This window comes from Pelophylax lessonae (assembly GCF_965119305.1).
Source record: "Pelophylax lessonae genome assembly, chromosome: 4".
In the NCBI taxonomy this organism is placed as follows: Eukaryota; Metazoa; Chordata; class Amphibia; order Anura; family Ranidae; genus Pelophylax; species Pelophylax lessonae.
In genome coordinates this window covers 196659923-196684689 of record NC_138771.1, presented here as the reverse complement: position 1 = coordinate 196684689, position 24767 = coordinate 196659923, and the positions used below count along the sequence as shown (strand labels likewise).

Here is a 24767-nt window from a genome sequence, read left to right as displayed (position 1 = left end):
GAGCAATAGACCTCTCCATCAATAGTAGATCCCTCCCAGCAACATAAGACCCCCTGACAGCAACAATAGATATACCCAGCAACAACAGACCCCAACACAAAAACAGATACCCCCCGGCAACAATAGATCTCCCAGAGCCTCCAGCACACCCCAGCACTCCTTGCCATAAAATACATTCAGTGCTGGAGGAGCTGGAACTGCGTTTCCCCACGTTCCCGCTGATAAAAAAAAGCCCTGTGTATACAGTATATATATATATATATATATATATGTATTCTATATTGCAATATAGATGTGGTGATGTGGTATCTGCTTTTGTTTTATTTTTTCAGGCTAAGTACATTTAATACAATGACAATGACAAGAATATTGTTGATCCTGTCATAAATTTGGTGTCTTTAAAACTTCCTTTGGACTTTAGTGAAGACTGCTTTTTCAGCTATTTACTTTGATCTACAAAGCAACCCCTCTCTATACAATGGAGATGATGGAGATGGGGGGGGGGGTGGTTCTAGTTCAGATATTACTCCATAGATAAAGTCAGGCCCGGACTGGGACAAAAAATAGGCCCGGGCATTTTGAACTGAGCAGCCCATTTTACAGCCAAAATGACAAAAAATTACAACCGGTTTTTCGATGTCTTTTAGTTATATTTGGCCGGCTTAAGTCATTGTAAGCCCTGTACGCTTTAACCACTTGCCGACCACGCAATAGCCGAATGACGACTACAGCCTGGGCGGCCAGGGTGTCATATGACGTCCTCCCACGATTGCGCCCACCGCACGCCCACTCTGGCGTGTGGGTACCACGCTTTGTGATCAGCTGTGTCCTCTGGACACAGCTGATCCCAGATCGAGACGAAGAGCCATTTAGCAGCTCTTTACCATGTAATCAACAGTACCCACCATCGCTGCCAATCAGAGCCCACCAGTGCCTCCTCATCAGTGTCACCTATCAGTGCTCATCAGTGCTGCCAATCAGTGCCCACCAGTGCCTCCTCATCAGTGTCACCTATCAGTGCTGCCAATCAGTGCCCACCAGTGCCTCCTTATCAGTGTCACCTATCAGTGCTGCCAATCAGTGCCCACCAGTGCCTCCTCCTCAGTGTCACCTATCAGTGCTCATCAGTGCCTCCTCATCAGTGTCAACTATCAGTGCTGCCTATCAGTTCCCATTAGTGCCCCCTCATCAGTGTAATCTATCAGTGCCCACTACCAGTGCGCCTATCAGTGTTCCTATCAGTGCAGCCTCATCAATTCCGTCTCATCAGTGCCAATCATTGAAGGAGAAAATCTACCTGTTTGCAAAATTTTATAACTATGAAAAGGTTGTTTCTTTTTTTTTTTCAAAAGGTTTGGTCTTTTTTAGTTTATTTTGCAAAAAATAAAAAACCCAGTGGTGATTAAATACCACCAAAGGAAAGCTCTTTTTGTGTGAAAAAAATTATAACAAATGTCATATGGGTACTGTGTTGCATGAGCGCAATTGTCATTCAAAGTTTGACAGCGCTGAAAGTGGAGAATTGGCCTGGGCAGGAAGGTGGTAAAAGTGTCCAGTAGATAAGAGATTAATGACAGGTCAGTGGCAGCTGCAGCTATCTGTGGCTATCCTCTCTGCCAGAGATTACCTGCGAGGATTGCTGCTAGATGCACTTTGTGCGCAATCTGCAGGTAATCACTGGCAGAGCGGATAGTTACAGATAGCTGCAGCTGCCACTGACCTCTCATTAAAGTGTACAGGGCTTGATGGTCGCCAGATTTCTCCTGTTGTCATTCGCACCGGTGTTATTTACCCATACAAATGCAGCCTAAAGCCCCGTACACACGTACCGATTGTCGGCCGAACGATCGGCTGTCTTTTGTCCGGTGCTGTCCTGTCGGCTGAAAAGTGCTAAAGACTGCACACGAATTTTGTCGGCCAACAACAGCCGACTGCAGAAGTGATGTCATGTGATGGTTAACTTTCCGTGTGTTTTTTCTTTTCTGAGCATGCCCAGTCTTGCTAATCTGCTCTTTGTCGGCCGAATTCTGTACTGACTGGCGAACAATCGGCCGTTCTGGTGACGGCCAACAAAAATTTTAAAGTCTTGTTCTGTTCGGCCGAAAATGCTCTGTCGGTTGTCGGAAGCATCATACTAACAAGCCTACAATCGGCCGATCGGTCGGTGGCTGAATATTTACGGCCGACAATCGGTACGTGTGTACGGGGCTTAAGTCAGGCCAGTGCAAGATGGACTGTGGTTGGTCAGTTTGGGTTACTTTGCATGAAGTCAACAGACATAGGAGTGGTGCAGTAACCCATAGTAACCAATCAGAACTTGTCACACATGTGACCAACCAGTAGAGACTTGTGATATGATTTAATGTTCTGGGTGACTGCATCTCCTGGTTGCAATCAGAGCTGGCTGACAAAATGGAACCCCATTATATATGCACAGTCTATATACACCATTCACTATTTCATAGGAAGTGACAGTGCTGAGCCAGACGTTATCAGAAACAGTGCTTGCTGGGACTTGTAGTCCCACAAGCTTGCAGGGGAGCCCCAGCATCCATACATTCCCAGGTCACAGCACTGCAGGAATGTCAGATATGTTATTGGAAGAGTCTGTACAGCAGCAATGCAGCACCTACTTTCAAGGTGATGCGTAGGCCAGTCCCTTAATATTTCCCCCTTCCTCCTCACCGCAACCACCTGAACTCCAATCCCACCATCAGCAATCCTAGATGCAGCTCTTTCCCCTCAGTCTGACTGACCCGCGCTCTGACACAGGTCTCGTGTTTGCTCACGCCCTGCCCACCTCTGCAGCCAAACAAAGCAAGCAGTAGGAGGAGACAACCTGTGACCTGAGCGCTCCTCTCCCACAATACTGAAGAGGAAACACAGTGGAGCGGGTGGAGCAGTGTGCGCAGGGCGGGCTGATTCAACGATTATTGCCTCGTCCACACAGCCTAATGCTGGCGCCAGCCCCTATTAAAAAATGCCGCCTGGCGGCCCCGGCCCGCCGGGCAAGTGCCCGGTCTGCCCTATGGCCAGTCCGGGCCTGGATACAGTGCAGTGAGTGAGTTCAGTCCCCCAAGGACAGGAAGTGTGTTATTAGCAGAATCACCAGATGTAAATTGAAGGTAAAATAAAACTATTTCAGTCATCACATCTAGGAACTAGTAGGACGCAATATATTACATTTTTGCGCTTGGGTTTATATATATTTTCGATTTTTGGTTTTGGGTTAGATATACTTTTTGCTTGGTAATTCTTGCTGTGTTATTACTTACTTTCTTTTCTACATCCATTCTAAGGAAACGTAAGTTGTGTATCGCATCAATTACTGGTACAAGTTTCAGCTACCAGGGTTACAATATAATATTTTAAATATTAAATAAAAACGGCAAAAAAATGTTTGTGTTTGATACTTACAGTCTTGTATTTTTTAACCTCCTTGTATATGTCTGTTCCAGGGACATTTCCAAGAGCTCCACAAGATGGGCTGGAAAAAAATGTTTACAAAAAAAAATTGGTTTACTTTGATACTTTTTTAAATATCTGGAATATTCAACATTTTTATTTAGAATCTAGAGTATAAAAATGCAGCACCTTTTATTTAAAAGTTGTGTAAGTATGTTTCAGTGAAGACACTATTGGAAAACATCCCCAATCCCCATGCACTGTTTTACTGATTTTGCTAAGTATTTACTGTATATATTGCTATAGACATTATTATGACACTTCACTAAACGGAGAGTAGAAAAGCAATATTGGAATCTCACGCTATCTTTAACTTGTTCAAGTTTTGTAATCTGCAAGGGGCAGGCTCATTACAGATACTGTAAAGTGTTGATAGTATAAAGAACATTAAACATTATTATATCTTATGTACCACTTGCAGTCTGCAAATGTCAGCCTATTTAGTAGTAGCCTGTATATAATCCTTTTTTACCAGACCAGGATTCGGTTTTCAGTGCTGTGATAGTTTGATTGACAATTACTCTACTACTCTACTCTTACTCTGTGTAACACTGTACCCAGTGAATTTGATGGTATTTTTATAGGCAGATAGAGCATTCTTTTGGTAATATTTTATAACAAATGTTTTTTGGGGGTTTTTCCTACTGTAGAAAGGAAAAGTGTCTAAAACCCTTGAAAACATACAATTTCCTTTTCTAATTTCTGTTATAAAATAGTGTACATAAAGTGCCAGGAAAGTACCAACTAGACTTTTTTGGAACGTAGGCAAGGTAAGCTCATTTTTTCCCCCACAGTTTTTAGGAAATGAAGAGAAATATATAAATGAAGAGAATGTGATCTCATTTTTTGCCACAATTATTTTTTTTTCAATTAATTAATTTAAATGCTGATATTAAGGTTGGTTAAAAAATGGAGCTTGGTAGTGCTGCACCAGATACATTTATTGTACAGGCTATACACAGAAGAAGGAGGAGATGAAGGGGTTAAAGCATATGTCACAAAGAGTGGGAGGATAGGGATTAAGGTTCATACAGTATGTGCAGGATAAGGTGGTTGTAAACCTTTGTAATGAAAAATGAATAAAGCATATCCCTCTATAGTATGTACTAGCCTTAGTCCAAAGCACTGAGTGTGATTTCCATCTCCTCTCTCAATCCTTTGCTATCAGCATGAGTCACTTTTGACAAGTTATCCCGACACCACAGAATCTTGGGAGATGGCCCCCACCCTCCTTCAGCACACAGAAGGTGATTGACAGCCTTAGCTGTGCATGTATCTCTACGAGACTATGCAGAGGACCTTTCCCTCCACTCAGGTCTCAGATTACACTTAGCTCTCCTCTCTGTGCTGTGCATGTGATCTGTGTGTCTTAGTTGGCTTTAAGGAAGTTGGGGCTGCAGATATATAGGTACACCCTATGTAGGAGAATATGTTTTATTTCTGTGAGCCTTGTCACTTCAGTGGGCATATACAGTATAAGAGTTTACAACCACTTTAAGGGGTTAATAAATATTCAAACAGAGACATCTTGGAGCTGAGATATATGGGTGATGAAAGGGTAGAAAAACTATCCTCTATTGCTACTGCTTCAGCTGCTGATCTAGTAGTGAGTCATCATGTTATAGTTTCACCTTCCTTTCATTCATCTGTTAATAATATGAAAAGGGGGGGGGGGGTTGCTTTTAGATGTAAAAAGTACACTGTTTTCCTCTGTGATTGGTCATCACAATGGTCACATGGTACACAGCTGCTCCGGTCAGCTCTGTACACACAGTGAGTGTTTGAGATTGGCTTGGTTCACAGTCATTAAATGTAACACTGATATTTGCACCGATGCTTGCACTGATATTTATATCAGCACTGATTTGTTGATGTTGCACTTATTTATAGTACAGCTATTTCTGAATTTTATGATATAAAACGCAAGCTTATCAACTAAAAAAAATGACCAAAATCTTTCATAGTTTCTTGCTGAATTCATGAGCCAGGCAGTTGAACTCGGGACCCAGAAGGATTTTTTTTTAATACTAATAGGTTTCAGTGACAGTGGTTAAAAATGCAATATTCTCCTTTAATTCCCAATTTAGCCAATGCCAATTGCTATGCTGCATATGATTTTTATGGCAGAGGTACGTAGATATACTTACAACTGAACACGAAGAACTATGGTCAGTAGTCCAAAAACGACTCCAGCCAACAGTCCTAGATCAAGTCCTAATATGATGGCAGCGATGCAGGTGAATACCCAAATGACCTGGAATTACATATATAAATATAACATTATTGTAGGTATGGAGGTGCACATTTTACCATTTACGATTCTTTTGAATCTTTCTAGCAATTAAGCAGCTTTGAGTACTCACTGCGTCCCATTTATTCTGTCTCCATAATGGCGGAACATCAAACACTTGCCAGAACATTCCCTTAAGATTTGCAATAACAATAGCAGCCAGTACCGACTGTGAAGAAAACAACAAAAATACAATTTTAATGATCTTCATATAGAATAGGATAGTATATCAGCTTTGCACCATTTCCTTACAAAGTGCTGCCTTGTAGTAATACATAACTATCATGTTATATGGAAAAGTAGACATTTTCTTCTCTAGAGTAAAAAGACAGATAGTAACCAGGAAATGTTTATCCTGTACCTTTCTTTCCTGCATTACCACTACCATTAGGATGGATAAATGAGAACACAGGAAGGTGGTTAATGACTTACATGAATAGGCTCAATAAGCCATAATTTCCCAGATGGTACTTAAGGCATATTTCGTAACATTAACCGCAAAACAAAAGTGTAAGGTGCCAAAATATATCTTCAAAATGAATGTCATGCAACATTAAAAAGAAAGCCTAGTTTAAAAAAAAATTAGATTTTAAAGTTCAAGTAAGGTAATGTATACACCTTTACATTTAAAAATACAGTAAACCCCCGCTCCATCGCAGTTCAGTTTTTGCGGTCCCGGTATATTGCGGTTTGTTCTGTAATGTTATTTTACTATATAAATCATTACAAATTAAATATTTTTGTGTTTTCTATAGCTCTTGCTCTGTCTCTCAGTATCTTTTATGTGTTTAAATTAGTTTCTATTGTTTTAAAAGTGTGTTTGAAGACCTTAAAATGCTTTTAAAAGTACAGTGACAGTTATAAAAACATGCCTACAATGTATTTTAATAGGGTTTTTCTATTTAGCAGATTTTCACTTTTCCCGGCTGGGTCCAGAACGTAACCCCCGCGATAGAGGGGGGTTTACTGTATAAAAAAATATATTTATATATATATATATATATATATATATATATATATACAGTAAAACCTTGGTTTGAGAGTAACTTGGTTTAAGAGCGCTTTGCAAGACAAGCAAAATTTTTAAATAAATTTTGACTTGATATACAAGCGATGTCTTGATATACAAGTAGCCTCAAGTCACAGCTGAGTATAAAAGAGAAGAGAGGCACCTCTAAGTGTAGCAATATGGTTAAATTTAATGAAGGTACAACATTTAGCAACTCACATGATTGATGATTGGAACAGGCACATCTAAGGATGCAGGCATCAGGGGTAAAGCTGTCCACATAGACCATCCTCCACCCTGCCATCTATGTCATTCCTTCCATGCTGCCCCTCGCTATCAGATCGCTTTACTCCAGGGTGGTCTTCCCGGTCAGGATTACAGACTGGCAGCCGGCGGTGCAGAAGATAGTCTATGTGGACAGCTTTACCCCGGATGCCTGCATACTTAGATGTGCCTGTTTTATTCATCAACCTTGTGAGTTGCTAAATGTTGTACCTTCATTAAATGGAACCTTATTGCTACACTTAGAGGCACCTCTCTTCTCTTTGATACTCTGTAGCTCCTGCTGGATTTTGCTTCTAATCCCCTTGTGGAAGCGGCCATTTGTGGATGGACATTTTATGGTTACACAACCTATCGCAATGCTATAATCTTTTTATATGGACTATAAACTGAAGGAATTATGATTAAATGGTTGTGGAACGAATCATCTGAGTTTCCATTATTTCTTATGGGGAAATTTGCTTTGATACAAGAGTGCTTTGGATTACAAGCATGTTTCCGGAACGAATTATGCTCGCAATCCAAGGTTTTACTGTATATAGTTTTATGGTGGAATGAATACAGAATATGTTTATTTTAGAGCCTGTGTTTATCTGCTTCATACAGGAATGTATATACTGTGTAATAATAAGAGATCATAATAATAAAATGCATTGACGAGCTAGATACTAAAGTACATACTTTCTGCAAAGGTTCGAGGAGTCTTCCCAGTGCTACAATTGCGATTAGCACAATGAAGGCTGAGATTAAACCAGCAATCTGGAAAATACAGATTTTTATTTAATTTATTGATTCCATCATAAGCACAATTACACTGATTATTAATTACCACATATTGTAACATAGTAACAACACTTAACTTGGAAAGTACACAGCCAGCATAAAAAAGTAGAAAGCACAACACGATTAATTTAGACATTTGTTCAGGTTTTTTTCAATGCTAGAAAAACAGTTGTTTTAAGCCATTAAGTGGCATACAGACAAAGTCTAATCTGTGAAAATAAACAAAAAGAAAAACCAGAATTCAGAAGGTAAGCAAAGATAAAAGTGATACAACAGAAACAGTCGCAGATGAGATACAAGTGAAACAAATCATGCATTTACTAAAAGGCTCAGAGGTAGTCCAGATAACTTAACAGCAGTCAGCTGAACCTGACATTAAGAACAGCCTATTGCAGACAGCTTGCATGAGTGGGGGCTCCAGGGTGGACATTAAAAAGTAAATACAAAAAGGCAGTGCAAGAGGTTTACATTTCAAAAGTTTAAGATATCATTTAATAAAAGCCCAGAAAAAAAACGCTCACAAACATTTGAGTAAATGACAACAAAACTGCAGGGGCTAGAAATAATCAGGTGTCCGAGCAAGAGATCTCCAGCTCTGGCCACAGGCAGAGTCAGCACTTAGACGTCAGCCTCAGTTGGAAGAAGGAGCTGCACTAGGATTCCAAAGGAAAACACTGGTCAGATCCACTTATCAGAATGCCATCCCCAGTTATGATGTCACAGCAAGGCAGGAACGTGTTTCAGGAAAGACCTCCCCTTCATCAACCTGATGATGGCCTACCCATGACTTTTCCTACTCCTTGCAGTTTTGCCATCCTTTACTACAATGTTTGTGAGTGTATTATTATTATTTTTTATTACATTTTGTTTTAAACTACTGCCCTATAAGCCTGTTGCATTGGGCAACAGTGAAATGCATATTATAAAACTGAACATCTTCTTTTTGTGCCAGCAGTTGTCCTTTGTGCACAGCAGGGCACAAGTCAAGCAGGAACGCATGGGAATGGCGTTCCTGCACTTTTTCTACAGCAGGAACGCTGTTCCCGATAGCAGCCGCATCCTGCAGGATGCGGCTGGGCCGGGGGACAGACAATTTCTGCATAAGCCAGCTACCATAAGGTCTGCGCCGCAAGCAGGCTTTGCATTCTAGTTGCTCCTAAACTGTGACCCCGCAAAGGTTTCATCCCGGCCCGCCCATATAGTATGCTGGCTGGGCTGGGAGTCAGCTACTTTTTGGCTGAGGAGGTAGCAGGAGGCGGGCTACACCACCTTCTATTGCCTCACAGCCAATGGGTGCATAGTGCACTGTCCATTACTTTCCGTCAGCTTCCTGTGGTGCCGTGGCATGGAGCTGCTCTGCAAACTGATTGAGGTGAGGAAGGAGAAAGTGTGTTAGGGCCCAGCAGTAAATTAAAGCTCTCTCTCTCTCTCTCTCTCTCTCTCTCTCTCTCTCTCTCTCTCTCTCTCTCTCTCTCTCCCTCCCTCCCTCCCTCCATCCCTCTCTTTAATTCCCTCTCTCCATCTTTCTTTCTTTCTCTCTCTCTCTGTTCCTTTTTATTTTCTCTCGATCTCTCTCTCTCTCTCCATTCCTCTTTCTTTCTCTCTCTCCATCCCTCTTTCTTACTCTCCCTCTCTCCCTCCCTCCATCCCTCTTTCCCCCCTCTCTCTCTTTCTCTCTCTCTCTCTCCATCCCTCTTTCTCTCTTTCTTTCTTTCTTTCTCTCTCCCTCCATCCCTCTTTCTCTCTCCCTCCATCCCTCTCTCTTTATTTCTCTCTCCCATTCTTTATTTTTCCCTCCATCCCTCTTTCTTTCTTTCTTTCTTTCTTACTTTCTTTCTTTCTTTCTTTCATTTCCCTCCATCCCTCTTTCTCTCTCTCTCTCTCTCTCTCTCCCTCCCTCCATCCTCTTTCTTTCTCACAATCTCCCTCCATCCCTCTCTTTAATTCCCGCTCTCTCTCCATCCATCTTTCTCTCTCTCTCTCTCTCCCTCCATCCCTCTTTCTTTCCCCCCTCTCTCTCCCTCCCTCCATCCCTCTTTCTTCCCCCCTCTCTCTCTTTCTTTCTCTCTCTCTCTCTTTCTCTCCATCCATCTTTTTTTTTTTGTCTTTCTCTCTCTCTCTCGATTTCTTTCTCTCTCTCTCATCCCTCTTTATTTCTCTCTCTTTCTCTCTACCTTCATCCCCCCCCTCTCTCTCTCTCTCTCTCTCTCTCCCTCCATCCCTCTTTCTTTCTCTCTCTCTCTCGTCTCCATCCCTCTTTCTTTCTCTTTCACCATCCCTCTTTCTTTCTTTCTTTCTTTCTTTCTTTCTTTCTTTCTTTCTTTCTTTCTTTCTTTCTTTCTTTCTTTCTTTCTTTCTTTCTTTCTTTCTTTCTTTCTCTCTCTCTCTCTCTCTCCATCTATCTTACTTTCTCTTTCTCTCTCCCTTGATCCCTTTCTCTCTCTCATCCCTGTTTATTTCTCTCTCTTTCTCTCTCCCTCTCTCCCCATCCCTCTTTCTCTCTCTCTCTCCCCTCCATCCCTATTTCTTTCTCTCTCTCTCCCTCCATCCCTCTTTCTTTGTCTCTCTCACCCTCCATCCCTCTCCCCCCCTCTCTCTATTTCTCTCTCTCTCTCTCCATCCCTCCTTCTTTCTCTCTCTCTCTCCATCCATCTTATTTTCTCTTTCTCTTTCCCTCGATCCCTTTCTCTCTCATCCCTCTTTATTTCTCTCTCTTTCTCTCTCCCTTCATCCCTCTTTCTCTCTCTCTCTCTCTCTCTCTCTCTCCATCCCTCTTTATTTCTTTCTCTACATCCCTCGTCTCTCTCTCTCTCTCTCTCCCCCCATCCCACTCCCCCCCCTCTCTCTTTCTCTCCATCCCTCTTTCTTTCTCTCTCTCTATCACTCCTTCTTTCTCTCTTTCTCTCTCTCTCTCTCTCTCTCCATCCACCCTATTTTCTCTTTATGTCTACCTCGATCCCTTTCTCTCTCTCATCCCTCTGTATTTCTCTCTCTTTCTTTCTCTCTCCCTTCATACCCCTTTCTCTCTCTCTCCCCATCCCTCTTTATTTCTTTCTCTCTCCCTCCCTCCGTCCCTCTTTCTCTCTGCCCATCCCTCTTCTCTCTCTCTCTCTCTCTCTCTCTCTCCATCCCTCTTTCTTTTTCTCTTCCTCCATCCCTCATCTATTTAATTTGTTTATAAGGTCGGCCTTATAAACTATCCATCTATCGGCAGACTGGCTGTACTGAAGCAGACTCAATGTTATATATATATATATATATATATATATATACTCTCACACACTTTTTTATTTTTGAGGTGGGGGGGGATCTTGGGTGAGTTCCCACACTTTTCTCCCAGGACTTGACCCCTGGTGCACAGTCTTGATATATGTTTGTCACACACCTGAGTTCTTCCACCTGTACTTTCTTGGACAGCTGTACGTGACAAGGCAGTAGTGGCAACAAAGCAAGAGAAAGCCCCACTGAATAAGTTGCTGATCCCAAATGCAATGAACTCCTGTAAGCAACAAGAAACAATAGAACTGTTTTAATAAGTTATTGCTATATATAAGACAAGAGAACATTAAGAGACTATTAGGTTTGTTACTTAACCTGTTTTCCTTTTTTTATTTATTTTTTCCATAATTACTGTGTTGGCTCATGCCAGCAATAGTTGTGTAAACAGTATCTCCCAAAAGTTAGTACACCCCTCACATTTTTGAAAATATTTTATTATACCTTTTCATGTGATAACGCTGAAGAAATGACACTTTGCTACAATGTAAAGTAGTGAGTGTACAGCTTGTATAGTAGTGTAAATTTGCTGTCCTCTCAAAATAACCAAACACACAGTGATTCATGTCTACACAGCTGGCAACAAAACTGAGCACACCCCTAAGTGAAAATGTCCAAACTGGGCCCAGTTAGCCATTTTCCCTCCTCTGGTGTCATGTGACTTGTTACTGTTACAAGGTCTCAGGTGTGAATGGGGAGCAGGTGTGTAAAATTTGGTGTTATCGCTCTCACTCTCTCATACTGGTCACTGGAAGTTCAACGTGGCACCTCATGGCAAAAAACTCTTTGAGGATCTGAAATAAAAAAATTGTTTCTCTACATAAATATGGCCTAGGCTATAAGAAGATTGCCAGGGCCGTGAAACTGAGCTGCAGCATGGTGGCCAAGACCATACAGCGGTTTAACAGGACAGGTTCCACTCAGAACAGGCCTCACCATGGTCGACCAAAGAATTTGTGTGCACATGCTCAGCATCTTATACAGAGGTTGTCTTTGGGCAATAGACATACGAGTGCTGCCAGCATTGCTGCAGAGGTTGAAGGGGTGGGGGAGTCAGCCTTACCATACGCCGCACACTGCATCAGATTGGTCTGCATGGCTGTCATCCCAGAAGGAAACCTCTTCTTAAGATAATGGAAAAGAAAGCCTGCAAAGAGTTTGCTGAAGACAAGAAGACTAAGTACATGGATTACTGGAACCATGTCCTGGGGTCTGATGAGACCAAGATAAACTTATTTGGTTCAGATGGTGTCAAGCGTGTGTGGCGGAAACCAGGTAAGGAGTACAAAGACAAGTGTGTCTTGCCTAAAGTAAAGCATGGTGGTGGGAGTGTCGTGGTCTGGGGCTGCCAGCACTGGGGAGCTACAGTTCATTGAGGGAACCATGAATGCCAACATGTACTGTGACATACTGAAGCAGAGCATGATCCCCTCCCTTTGGAGACTGGGCTGCAGGGCAGTATTCCAACATGATAATAACCCCAAACACACCTCCAAGACGAACACTGCCTTGCTAAAGAAGCTGAGGGCAAAGGTGATGGACTGGCCAAGAATGTCTCCAGACTTAAACCTTATTAAGCATCTGTGGGGCATCCTCAATTTTACTGCCCCTGACTGTCCACCTATAGCTAACATGATGGCCAGATGTAATATTGCCTCCTGTTAGAGACTATCGCAGGTATAAACAAGCCCGATACAGTGAACCTAGATGTCAATCAACTTGGAAGACCAAGGACATCTTGTGGTTGAAAACAGGTACAGCAGGGGTCCTCTCTGGTTTGAAGGTTGAGTATTGAAAGCAGAGGTGTTTTGTTTAACTGCAAGGAGACATCACGGGTGATGTATACAACCAGTACACTAATGTTTTCTCATGTTCACAAATATATAAACATCCTTTCTAATATAGTATGTATATAGTGTTAGCCACAAAAGTTTTTATTTTGAGCTGTACAAAGCGAAAAAAACAGCTATAGAGGCTATACCATTTAGTGTACAGTGCATTTACACCAATAGCAACAATAAGAGCCTGTTCACACCAAAACACTGTGCAGGAGAGGTGAATTTTGTGCGCATTTCCTATACCGCAGGTGAAAATCCTGCCCTTACGAGAAGTTGCCAATGAATTGTTAATGGCACTCCAAATGCCTCTCACAAATGCAGCAGGTATGCTGGCAACAAATCACATAGTACCACAGTACCATGCGGTTTGGTGCACTGCATTCTAAAAAAGTAGTGCTTGTACTTCATTTTATGTGTTCCAGTGCATTTTGCAGCCCATTAAAAAAATAAAATAGCCATAGCAACACATGGACTGCAAAACCGGACTGCACAGAAACATGCGTGTTACAGTATGAACTGGTCCTAAGTAAAAATAAAAGCATATCTAAAGACTAAACTCTTTTTTTTTTGTGTGTATTTTGGTTAGCGTAGAGAATGGGTAAAACCCTGCCCACCCCCCTTTTATTTCTTGCACTGTCTGTGTCAATTTGGCATCATTCTCTTTAAGTTATATTCTTGAGACACAACAGAAAGTGAGATGGAATTTTTCCGATGGAAGGAAATTTCTTTTTAAACAGTTGCCACTAGAACAAATGTCCCCGATTGAACATATCCCCTTTATTCCTGTTCCTGGCTGTTCCAGTGATTATCCCTCACTTTCAGTTTCAGTGACAATGACAGGACAAATAGAGAGTGTGAATCTCTTCAAAGGGAACAGAGAAAGATATACAAGGCTAACAGAGGATCCAACTCCTCCCTATTCTATACAAAAAGAATAAAAATGCCTTTGGATACACGATAGCATTTAGACAAATTTTCTTTTATCTATTACAAACATTGCATTGTTATTTTGCAGAGTGTCTTGTATGTATATTTTGGGCAATTAGCTACAGTAAATATCATTAACTCTCCTTCTTGCGAGATTGCTATCCTGCAGATTTTGTAAACTGCAAACTGTGGTGTAATCTCCCAAGTAAGCAGATACATAATAAACATTAACTTGTCAGATGCAGATCATTAAAAAAAAAAATGCACATATATTATTTTGGATAGAACCCATTGTCCCATGCATTTTACTATGCTAATGACAGGGTTCACTGTACAACTCAGATTATCAGTTTAAAGTGGAGGTAAACCCTCCTATCGTTTTCAGCCAAGGAAGCTGCCATCTTGGCCTCTGTTTATTCTTCAACTGCCATAATGCTGCACATGTGATCAGTTATGACACTAGCCATTGGATGGTTTGAAAGTTTGGTTGAGAGCACAACCAGTGTGAGTTCCCAGGAATGTACCTGTTTTTTGAAACTTTTAAATCAATGGGCTTACTTCTGCTTTAACTAATGAAATAAAATGAATTGTAATTTGTCTTTATCCTGAACAAATATAAAAGATGGCTAGTACAAGTGAAATTACAACAGAGCAAACAAGCTGCTTACCTGATTACCGTTGATTGTATAACTGTGTTTGGCGGCATACACCTTCCCCACGGATACAGCCACGGCATAGGCCACTATACCAATGGAAAATGCTGAGCTGAACAGTTCAGAAAACATGCTGACATCTGGAGTCATGGGGGGGATAAAACTAAGGAAAAATAAAGATATTGAGAATGAATGTAAACTCTACAAATGGTGTGGTCCAACAAAATTGATTTGTATTGCATTATAAGTTATTTCAAGCATATGGATTAAACTATTTTTTTGTACTCTGTAAAGGTCTTTGTAATATGTGTATATACGAACATACAGTATATATATATTAAAAATATAAATTAAAACTTCCTTAGGATATAACAAATATAGACATAAATATGACATTCAACATGGTTTTTATAGTTCATGTTTTTTTTTTTTTTTTTAAAGGGGATGATTAAACACATGTGAATGTTTGATGAATGTCACATTCATAGTAACATAGTAACATCCTATGATGTGTGTTTGCTGTTAACTGTACATTGTATACCCCTGTATGTTGTGGTCTTTAAGGTGACCATCTAATAGTTTTTTTAAACTATCGATGCTCCCTGCTGATACGACTGTTTGCGGAAGAGAATTCCACATCCTTACTGCTCTGACAGTAAAGAACCCCCTACGTACTTTAAGGTTAAACCGCCTTTCCTCTAGTTTTAGTGAGTGGCCACGTGTCTTATTGTATTCCCTTTCTCTGAATAGTTTGTTCCTTATGCTAGGGTCGCCAGTACAGTATTTGTACATTGATATCATATCGCCCCTTAATCATCTCTTCTACAGAGAGAATATGTTCAGTGCTTGTAGTCTTTCCTCATAGCTGATGTCCTCCATTCCCCTAATTATTTTTGTTGCCCTTCTCTGGACTCTCTCCAGTTCCAACACATCCTTCCTGAGGACCGGTGCCCAGAACTGGACAGCATACTCCAGATGTGGCCGGACCAGAGTCTTGTAGAGCGGGAGAATAATCTCTTTATTTCTGGAGTGAATCCCCTTTTTTATACATCCCAGTATTCTGTTGGCTTTGGTTGCAGCGGCTTGGCATTGCATGCCACTGCCAAGCCTATTGTCTACCAGTACCCCCAGGTCCTTTTCCATCTTAGATTCACCCAGAGGTCCCCCCCCCCCCTCAGTGAGTAGCTTGCTTTCTGGTTTCTGGCACCCAAGTGCATTACTTTACATTTTTCAACATTAAACCTCATCTGCCATGTAGTTGCCCACCCCGTTATTTTGTTCAGGTCCGCTTGTAAGGTTTTCACATCCTGCATAGAAGATATTGGCATGCTTAGTTTAGTATCATCCGCAAATACTGCGATTGTACTAGATATCCCCTCCTCTAGATCATTTATGAATAAATTAAACAGGATTGGTCCCAGGACAGAACCCTGGGGGACCCCACTTTCCACACCCGCCCAATCCGAGTACTCCCCATTAATCACCACCCTTTGCACTCTCCCCTGGAGCCAGTTTTCTATCCAGGTACTCACCTAATGGTCTGTACCTACCTTCCTTAGTTTGAACAGTAAGCGTTTGTGGGGAACTGTGTCAAAGGCCTTTGCAAAGTCCAGATACACAATATCCACAGGCTTACCTTTATCTAGGTGGCAGCTCACTTCATCATAGAAGGTTAATAGATTGGTTTGGCAAGAACGATTTTTCATGAATCCATGCTGATTTCTACTAATAATACCATTTTCATTACTAAAGTCTTGTATGTGGTCCCTTAACATCCCCTCCAAAATCTTACAGACTACTGATGTTAGCCTATAGTTACCCGGGATATATCTCGGCCCTTTTTTAAATCTGCCCCATATACTTCTTAGACAGGTCACTACAGGAATGGAATATTTCCAATAACCAGGGCCAGATCTGTGGAACAATACATGTGTTCACTGCTGCAGGTGACTAGTGCTGTTAGTTTTTAAAACAAGTATTTACTGCTAGAGCAATGCACTTTTTTCCTAGTAGGATTTTTAGCTCATTTCCATTGCCTTTTTTTTTTTTTGCATTTTAATTTTTACAATTAATTAAAGTGAAGTCTTAGGTCCCAAAGGGCTTGATGTGTGAAAATAAAAAAGTGTCTTGCTCTCGCAAGGCTTATGGCTTTGAGAGCCAGTGTGTATAGTTTAGCTGGCCAATGTTTTAGAAAGTAACAGTTTATCCCAGGGGTCTTCAAACTATGGTCCTCCAGTTGTTCAGAAACTATAATTCCCATCATGCCTTGTCATGTCTGGGCTTGTCAGAGTTTTACAATGCCTCATGGGATGTGTAGTTTCACAACAGCTGGAGGGCCATAGTTTGAGGATCCCTGGTTTATCCCCTACACTAAAGTGCCTCCCCAACCCTCCCCTACCTGAAAACATGGGATTATGGGATGAATGATCATCCATTTTTTTTTTTTTGCATGCTAGTCTCCATATCGCAGGCAAATAGGTCCCTAAAGTACAAAAATTCTGACAGAATACATCTCCAAAGAGATGTAGTGTATTTGTATTGTATTTTTGGACGAAGACTGTACTGAATAAATGATAATCGTACAATCTAGTATCATACGAGAAATTTTTTTGTGTTTGTCCCTTTGGATAATTTTGGAGGAAAGCTGTGTACTAATGAACAGATTATCGCACGATCGCTTTGAAAGTGGAATTGTTTGTACGATTCTATGATCGCGTGTACTAGGCTTTAAAGTGAGTGCTTAAAATACAAGTATGGACAAACCTTTTATGCCCTTACCTCTGTGTATGGTCAGATGTCCTCCGTTGACCTAGAATCAGTTGACAGTGGGTCAGCTGACTAGGCAGAGCCATCTCAGTCTCGGGAGGGAGCCTGACAATATTTGTGACAGCTGGCTGCACCTTTTAACACATAGCTGAGAAGCAGATCCTGCTATGCCAGCCTCCTCCCCAGCCTGGTGCTCCAGTGAGCGCTGGAGGAGCAGAGTAGGGTGCTGTGACTGATAGTCACTGTTCTCCACTCTATATATACAGTATCACAACACTCCTACTTTGTAGCCATGGACTTTTTTTGTGGAACATATACTGCATACTTTCAGGGGGGCATCATTTTAAGGTCACCCATGCTCCGCCCCTTTTTGCCCCCCCATAGATCCCCTTTAGAGCAGACCAGGGTCCCCCATAGATCCCCTTCTATATATATATATAGCCAATATGACCCTGTGACGGTAATGGATTGAATTGCTTCAGATGGGATAGTAATATTTGTCAGCAATATCTTCATATAGAAATATGAAGATTTATTCCCACTTTACACTGGAAGACTTAGACTGTTATAGACCATTGCCTCCTAGATAATGTGTATTATGTGTGCTTGTCTGTGAGAGAGATACACAGACTGTCATTGACAGGCTTCCCTATTGTTTGTGTATTGAAATGGAATGTGGATTGTGTCTGTCCCATTGTTAAATGTTAATGACCTCACATTGTTCTGTCCAGGTGGCTAGATAATTAGTTTAGTTCCTATATACACTTTCATCTGCATATGATACTGTAATCAGCCAGAGGAGAGGGATTGTGTACACTGTATGGGAATGACTGAGTGTAAAACCCTGTTTCTATTGGATTGTGAATGTCATGTCCTGTCCCCAACAAGGGGACAACTATATAAAAGAGCAGCTGTACCATTAAAGTTTTGAGTCATACTTCACCCTCAATCGAGAGTCCTGTCTCTTATTGGGGGGATCTACTACAAGTGATTGCAATGCTCTTCATACTCCCTTGGATAATCACTAAGCTCTTGTAAGAGCTTTTGTAAGAGCTTGTTCCTGCTTCACTCTCTGGGGAAAGAGAGGTTCACCCACGGAACCTGGAGCCTTGTCATAGGTCCAGGGTGGGTAGGAGACGGTGAGACCCTAACCAAGCTGCGGCGGTTTGTGGGGTCTGTCGTGGTTATGGTGTCTGGTGGAGTGCTTGGAGCCCTCGGGAAGCACTAGGCGCATCCGTCAACGCAGGTACCCGGTCGGGGTGTTGGTTGATCCATTAAAGACCCCCTTTAGAGCAGGCCAGGATCCCCATAGATCCCCTTTAGGGCAGGCCAGGGTCCCCCATAGATCCCCCTTTAGAGCAGGGTCCCCATAGATTCCCCTCTTAGAGAAGGCCAGGAAATTTCCAGGGTGGGGGTACTTGTCCCTCCTTGTGGACGCCCATGACTGTAGATATGTTATTTACGTGTGGATTGCTTTGGATTTATACATTTTTTGAATCCCAAAAGAAACACCAGTTTTATTTGTGATGTTTTAACGTATACAAATAAAAGATTGTTTTTATAGAATGTAGTACCTATGTTGTATCTATATGTTCCACAAAAAAGTCCATGGCTGCCAAGTAGGAATGTTGTGATTTATACTGATACACAGGGACGTGGAAATATAATACACACAATCTAGGTTTTAAATACCTATATGGATTTATGCTCTCCACACCAAACAGACAATCAGTGATCATTTGATGGCTCAGTTCTTGGTCTTAGAGCCTGCATTTGACAGTTGCAGTGTCAAAAGACGCTGTAGCATAGAGGTGAATATGCACCATATGTTTTCTTCTGTGGGTTACATTAGTGCACATCCTATTGCTCTCCTGTGACCGTAAGGTAGCTGATAGCAGCTGATGTGGCAAAGCCGCTCCAGGCTTTAGAAGGGTCCTTACAATATTGTCGGGAACCACCCGGCTGCCTGAATGACAGCTGGCTCCACCTCTCAGGTTAAAGCTGAGAGCCAGAGCCAGCTGCTCCTGCCCGGCGCTGGAGAAGAGTGGACAGCAGTGACTGAGCAGACCGAGAACTTAGCGATCAGCTGTCATGTGATCTCTCAGTTTTAAGGCTTAGAGCTGACATAGGACAGCTGCAGCATCACACCAATGCCACAGCATAGAGGTGATAAACAATGACTGCACTTACCCACTAGGAATTGTTTTCACAATGCCTGCGTTGTATTTCTGCGCCAGGTTAGCACCATATGAAATTCCAGTAGCCACTATGGTCTGTTTTTGAAAACAAAATTGAAGGAATAAGTACAAACAGTCATTTTTTATTTCAACCTCTTACAATATCATTAAACGCTAAAATACATACCACCAAGACTTCTATAGGGATAGGTACACGAAGTATGTGTTTGTAGCGATCATTGATTTCTTTAACCACCACACACACAACAAAAGTCAGGAGCCCAGCAATCAGATCAGCAATATTCGTTTTTGAAATATTTACAAATATATCCCTAATTGTCTGTAGAAAAACAAATGAACAAAAATTACTTAGCTTGAACTGGTTTCATCCAATATTTCTAGTGAATACCAGTGCATGTTACATTATGAGTGGATGTTATGGGGGCTGACTTTGCCACTGAGAACCTGTAAGCATTTTGTCTCTAGGGTCTACAAAATATTTATTAGTAAACACAAAGGGGATATTTACTAAAACTTGTGCGCACATAAACTGGTTCAGCCGTGCATAGTAACCAATCAGTTCTAACTTCAGCTTATTCAGTAAGGGTCTTTTCACACGGGCTTTCCGGTCAGGTCCGCCTGTCAGTTTTTCACCTCTATGAAGCGGTGGATGTCATCTCCACTGACACCCGCCGATATCCGATCCGATCCTGACCATGTAATCCAAATGGATGGAAACCCTATTTTCAATCCATCTGGAGAATCAGATCAGATAAGATCGGATAAAACAGACAGGTGTTCTGTTTTCATCCGATCTCCCATAGAGGAGAGCGGGGATCTGACAGGCACATCATCTGCCTGCATAGCAGGGATCGGAGTATCGATTGGGCAGAAAGCCAGTGTGAAAGGACCCTTAGGGCTCTTTCACACGGGCGTTCCGTATGTCCGTTTTTCATCCCATCCGTTTGCGGATGAAAAACGGACATAATGTATCTCTATGTAAATACGGATGTCAGAGGATGATCATCCTCTGACATCCGTTTTTTGTCAGTTCAGTTCAGTTTTTTTGAACGGAGGAGAACCCTATTTTTTCTTCCTTTCAAAAAACGGAACTGAAGCAAAAACGGATGTCAGTGGTGTCATCCGCAGACATCCGTTTTTACATAGATATGCATTATGTCAGTTTTTCATCCGCAAACGGATGGGATGAAAAACGGACATACGGACCGGATGACACAAGTGTCATCCGTGTCCGTTACAAAAAAAAAAAAAGGACCTGATCGGGCAAAAAAAAAGGAACGCCCGTGTGAAAGAGCCCTTAAGCTTTGACAATAAGGGCTCTTTCACACGGGCGTTCCGTATGTCCGTTTTTCATCCCATCCGTTTGCGGATGAAAAACGGACATAATGTATCTCTATGTAAATACGGATGTCATCGGATGATCATCCTCTGACATCCGTTTTTTGTCAGTTCAGTTCAGTTCAGTTCAGTTCAGTTTTTTTGAACGGAGGAGAACCCTATTTTTTCTTCCTTTCAAAAAACGGAACGGAAGCAAAAACGGATGTCAGTGGTGTCATCCGCAGACATCCGTATTTACATAGACATGCATTATGTCAGTTTTTCATCCGCAAACGGATGGGATGAAAAACGGACATACGGACCGGATGACACAAGTGTCATCCGTGTCCGTTACAAAAAAAAAAAAAAAGGACCTGATCGGGCAAAAAAAAAAGGAACGCCCGTGTGAAAGAGCCCTAAAACCTGGAAGCTGATTGGTTACTATGCACAGCTGCACCAGATTCTGTGTGCACCAGTTTTAGTAAATCTCCCCCAAAGTTTAAGAAAGTTCTTGCCAAAGATTGCCTCACTCATTTTTCCAGATAATTTGTCCTTTATTGTTCTGGGCTTTCCAAGAAAGCAGCAAGATTGCACAACCGGTTCTATTTTTTCAGTTTTTTTTCTACAGTTGGTTGAATTGGGTGCAGGGACACTGGATGCCTATGCTGCCATTGTGCCTTTGCTAGGCGCTTCGAACATCCCTGTCCCCTCCCTCCAGGCACACCTGCCCTTAACCTATTCATTGTTAAATGTGCTCCTACTATGGCCACTCTCAAAATATTACAGTTAGAAAACACAGTATATACAGTGGTCTCTTGCAGTGGGCACTGCGACTTATGCATATATTGCAAATGTGTGCAAACAAAACCCTCTGTTTTTAACATAAACTGTTAGACAGGGTCATTCATTTTGGTTTTTTTGCAGGTTGGCTGGTAAGTGTGCTGGGTAATATTTTGTTTGTTTGCAATGTGCATTGCCCTTTCTTGCGCAACTCCTTGCTGTAAAGGCTAGTTATAGGTTGGAGTGTTTGCCATTTTTTTTGCACAACCAGTTGTGTCTATGTTGTAGAGCTCATCCTCTCCATTGGCCATCATATTCCATCACAAGAATTATCACTAGGTGAAAATACAGGAATGATATGTCATCCCATCCCATGATGACCCCAACATGCGGTTCCCATAGCTATGACAGCTGCATTTCTAGACTATATAATTTTTAAAATGTAGCTGCCCTGGCTGCAACCAAAACCAAGATCTTTAAGGAGATAAAGACAACATCCCCTCAATGGACAGAATTGTATTTCCATCTAATCTGCCACAATTTGCCTACAGCAGTTATATAAACTAGCAAATTGCACATAGGCTTCACACTGGAGGTAATGTCGGAAAAATACAACAAGTAAAAATTTAGCAACAGTGGAACTGTTACCTATAGGATTTATTAATATGTCTTGTTTGATTATTGTAGTTGAAAGATGAAAACGGACTGATTGCTGTGGACATTATCTCCTTTTTCATGAATTACCCTCAATGCATGCTTCAATTACTTTGATTTAAAGGCATGGTTCACCAAAAAACTATAGGTTAGGGTGGCAGCCATTTGTTTGTACGGTTCACCAAAAAACCTCCTTTGCAGGTAAGGGGCATCTGTGAATTAAAAAAACTATGCAGTTTTTGACCAAGGTTGAATAAAGCCCTTGCTAAAGATGTAGGCCATTTATGTACCGAGTCCTGAGGTCTGACTGAAACACTCCCAGAAATCGCATCATCCCGTCCTGCCTTGTTCCGTCCTAGGGTGTTATTAGGCGGTGCCCAGCTGTTACTTTTCACCTCCACCGTCCTAGAGTGAGCTCTGATTCAAACTCACATGCACTTTGTGTCCCCTGATGCACTAGCTCTGAGCTCAATGTTTGAGAGTTCACTGCTGTGATGGTGGTGGCGGTGAACAGTAACAGCTAGCAGTCTACTAGCACAGGATCGGATGATGCGATCCCTGGGAGTTTTTCAGTCGGGCTTCATGAGATATGTAAATGGCCTACATCTATATCAAGGGCAATTATTTAACTTTGTTTTTATCTACAGGCAACCCTTACCCGCATAGGCAGTTTTTTGGTGCAGATGACCTATGCCTTTATTGCCTAAGATATGGGTCAAGAAAATAGCTAGGCACTGTTCCTTGTAATTCTGCAGAGAATTTAGTTCCTGACATTTATGGATCACCACCACCTTACTACACTTCTTTCCTCCAGCATTGACATTATTGAATAATAATTTATACTTGTGGTGACACAAAATTATGTAAAGAAATATTATAAGAGCCTTTTCAATAGAAGAAAGGACTTTGGGGCAAATGCTATTTTTGCTTGGAAGTGAATTGCACACATGCCTTGCATTAGCTTTACTGAACCAGGACACTTGCCCATGGATAGTTTTGTACCAATGGGGTTTCAACAGCATTAGGCTTCTGGTTCTGGTCAGGACATAGTGTACCACAGGAGGTACTTTGCTGAAAAGTAGGGAGACTTCAGGAAATGCTCCCTGTGAAATGTATGCAAATAATCCTATGGTCATTCTGCAGGGCAGGCAGGTGTTCAAACTAATTGAAATAATGATGATACCACTGTGCATGTTTAACCTAACAACTATTTAGGTGTTTGTTTTTTTTGTTTGAAAAGTAAAGAAGCTGATCGTTTGCCACTGGAAAAACAGACCTAACTAGCCAAAGATCATAAAACTGCTTAGCAGATCATAAGTACTCCATGGCTCCATAATGCCAGGCAGATAAAATGCTGGATAAACATTTGTATATACAGTTCACCGATCTACAGAGGAAAATCTATCATTTTGCTTAGTGTGTAATTGATATATTGCATTTTTATAAAATTTATCGAAACGTTCACAAACTTACATATATTATAGAGAGTACTCCATTGTAGTTGTTGGTTGGTACATTGAGTACTTGTTTGATTTGGGTGACAAACACTTGAAAAGCAGCTGCTGTGGTGAAACCACCCACCAGAGGGTCAGCCAGGTACCTGACAATGAAGCCAATCTGCAAGATTCCAAAGACAAGCTGGAAAGACACAAATAGAGCAACGATTTAGAGTGGAAGATTGCTGAAGGGTACAGACACACAAAATCAAACAAATGTCCCCTTGGTTTATACACTCAGGATTTAATCAACTGTTGTCTAATACTAAAGGACAGCAAGGAGAAAAGTATTGTAAGCTGTAGACAGTGTAGTGTGCTATCCTTATGAAATTATTTAAAATGGCAAAGAAAAATGTTCCTCGACTCATAGCAACCAATTATAAATCATCTTTCACTCATCTGACTATATGAAGCTGAAGTCTGATTGGTAGCTAGAGTTTAACAGATTTACAGCGCCTTAATAAAATTGCCTTTATTGTACAATGATGTAATGAAATACTGCCCCTGTGAAGCTTTTGGCTGAAATTAATCCAAGGCTTAATAAATAAGAAGCATTTTGTTCTACGTCATTACCAATTTTAGGGGACTATGAGACAAAAAATGCTATTATGCTAATATATATATATATATATATATATATATATATATATATATATATATAAAGTATAGTATATAATGAAACACACATAGTAAAGTTAAACTTTATTCAGAAAATTAAATCATGATAGATCACTTAATGCTGGAGCCCTTTTGCAGGTATAGCCATGTGAAACATTAAACATAAGTGCCTATACTGTTTAAAATCCAGTAATGCGCTGTCTCACCCTGCTCTGCACAGCTCAGTTGTTGTGAATTCTCAGCCCTGCACCTAAAATCAGACCCACTAGAGGCTGATCTGCTGACTGCTTTAAGATTTACTGCTGCTGAAGGGGGAAGAAAACAACAGGAATGACACAGACTGTGCTGAGTGAACACAGATTATTGAAAGAGAAAAAGGAATAGAAAAGGTGACAGGACAGATTTTGCTGCCAGG

General features: G+C 41.3%; 1 protein-coding gene across 1 annotated transcript in view; it reads right to left on the bottom strand.

The window, feature by feature from the left end:
* The window catches only part of LOC309553330 (pendrin-like), a 38598-nt gene that overhangs the window by 8026 nt on the left and 5805 nt on the right, over positions 1-24767 (bottom strand). The window contains exons 6-14 of the mRNA XM_082254390.1: positions 23712-23876; positions 19654-19806; positions 19480-19562; positions 14539-14686; positions 11215-11328; positions 7728-7805; positions 5829-5924; positions 5613-5719; positions 3418-3487 (exon numbers count right to left, since the gene is read on the bottom strand). Coding sequence (XP_082110516.1) covers positions 3418-3487; positions 5613-5719; positions 5829-5924; positions 7728-7805; positions 11215-11328; positions 14539-14686; positions 19480-19562; positions 19654-19806; positions 23712-23876 — 1014 coding nt within the window. The remainder of the gene's footprint in view (positions 1-3417; positions 3488-5612; positions 5720-5828; positions 5925-7727; positions 7806-11214; positions 11329-14538; positions 14687-19479; positions 19563-19653; positions 19807-23711; positions 23877-24767) is intronic.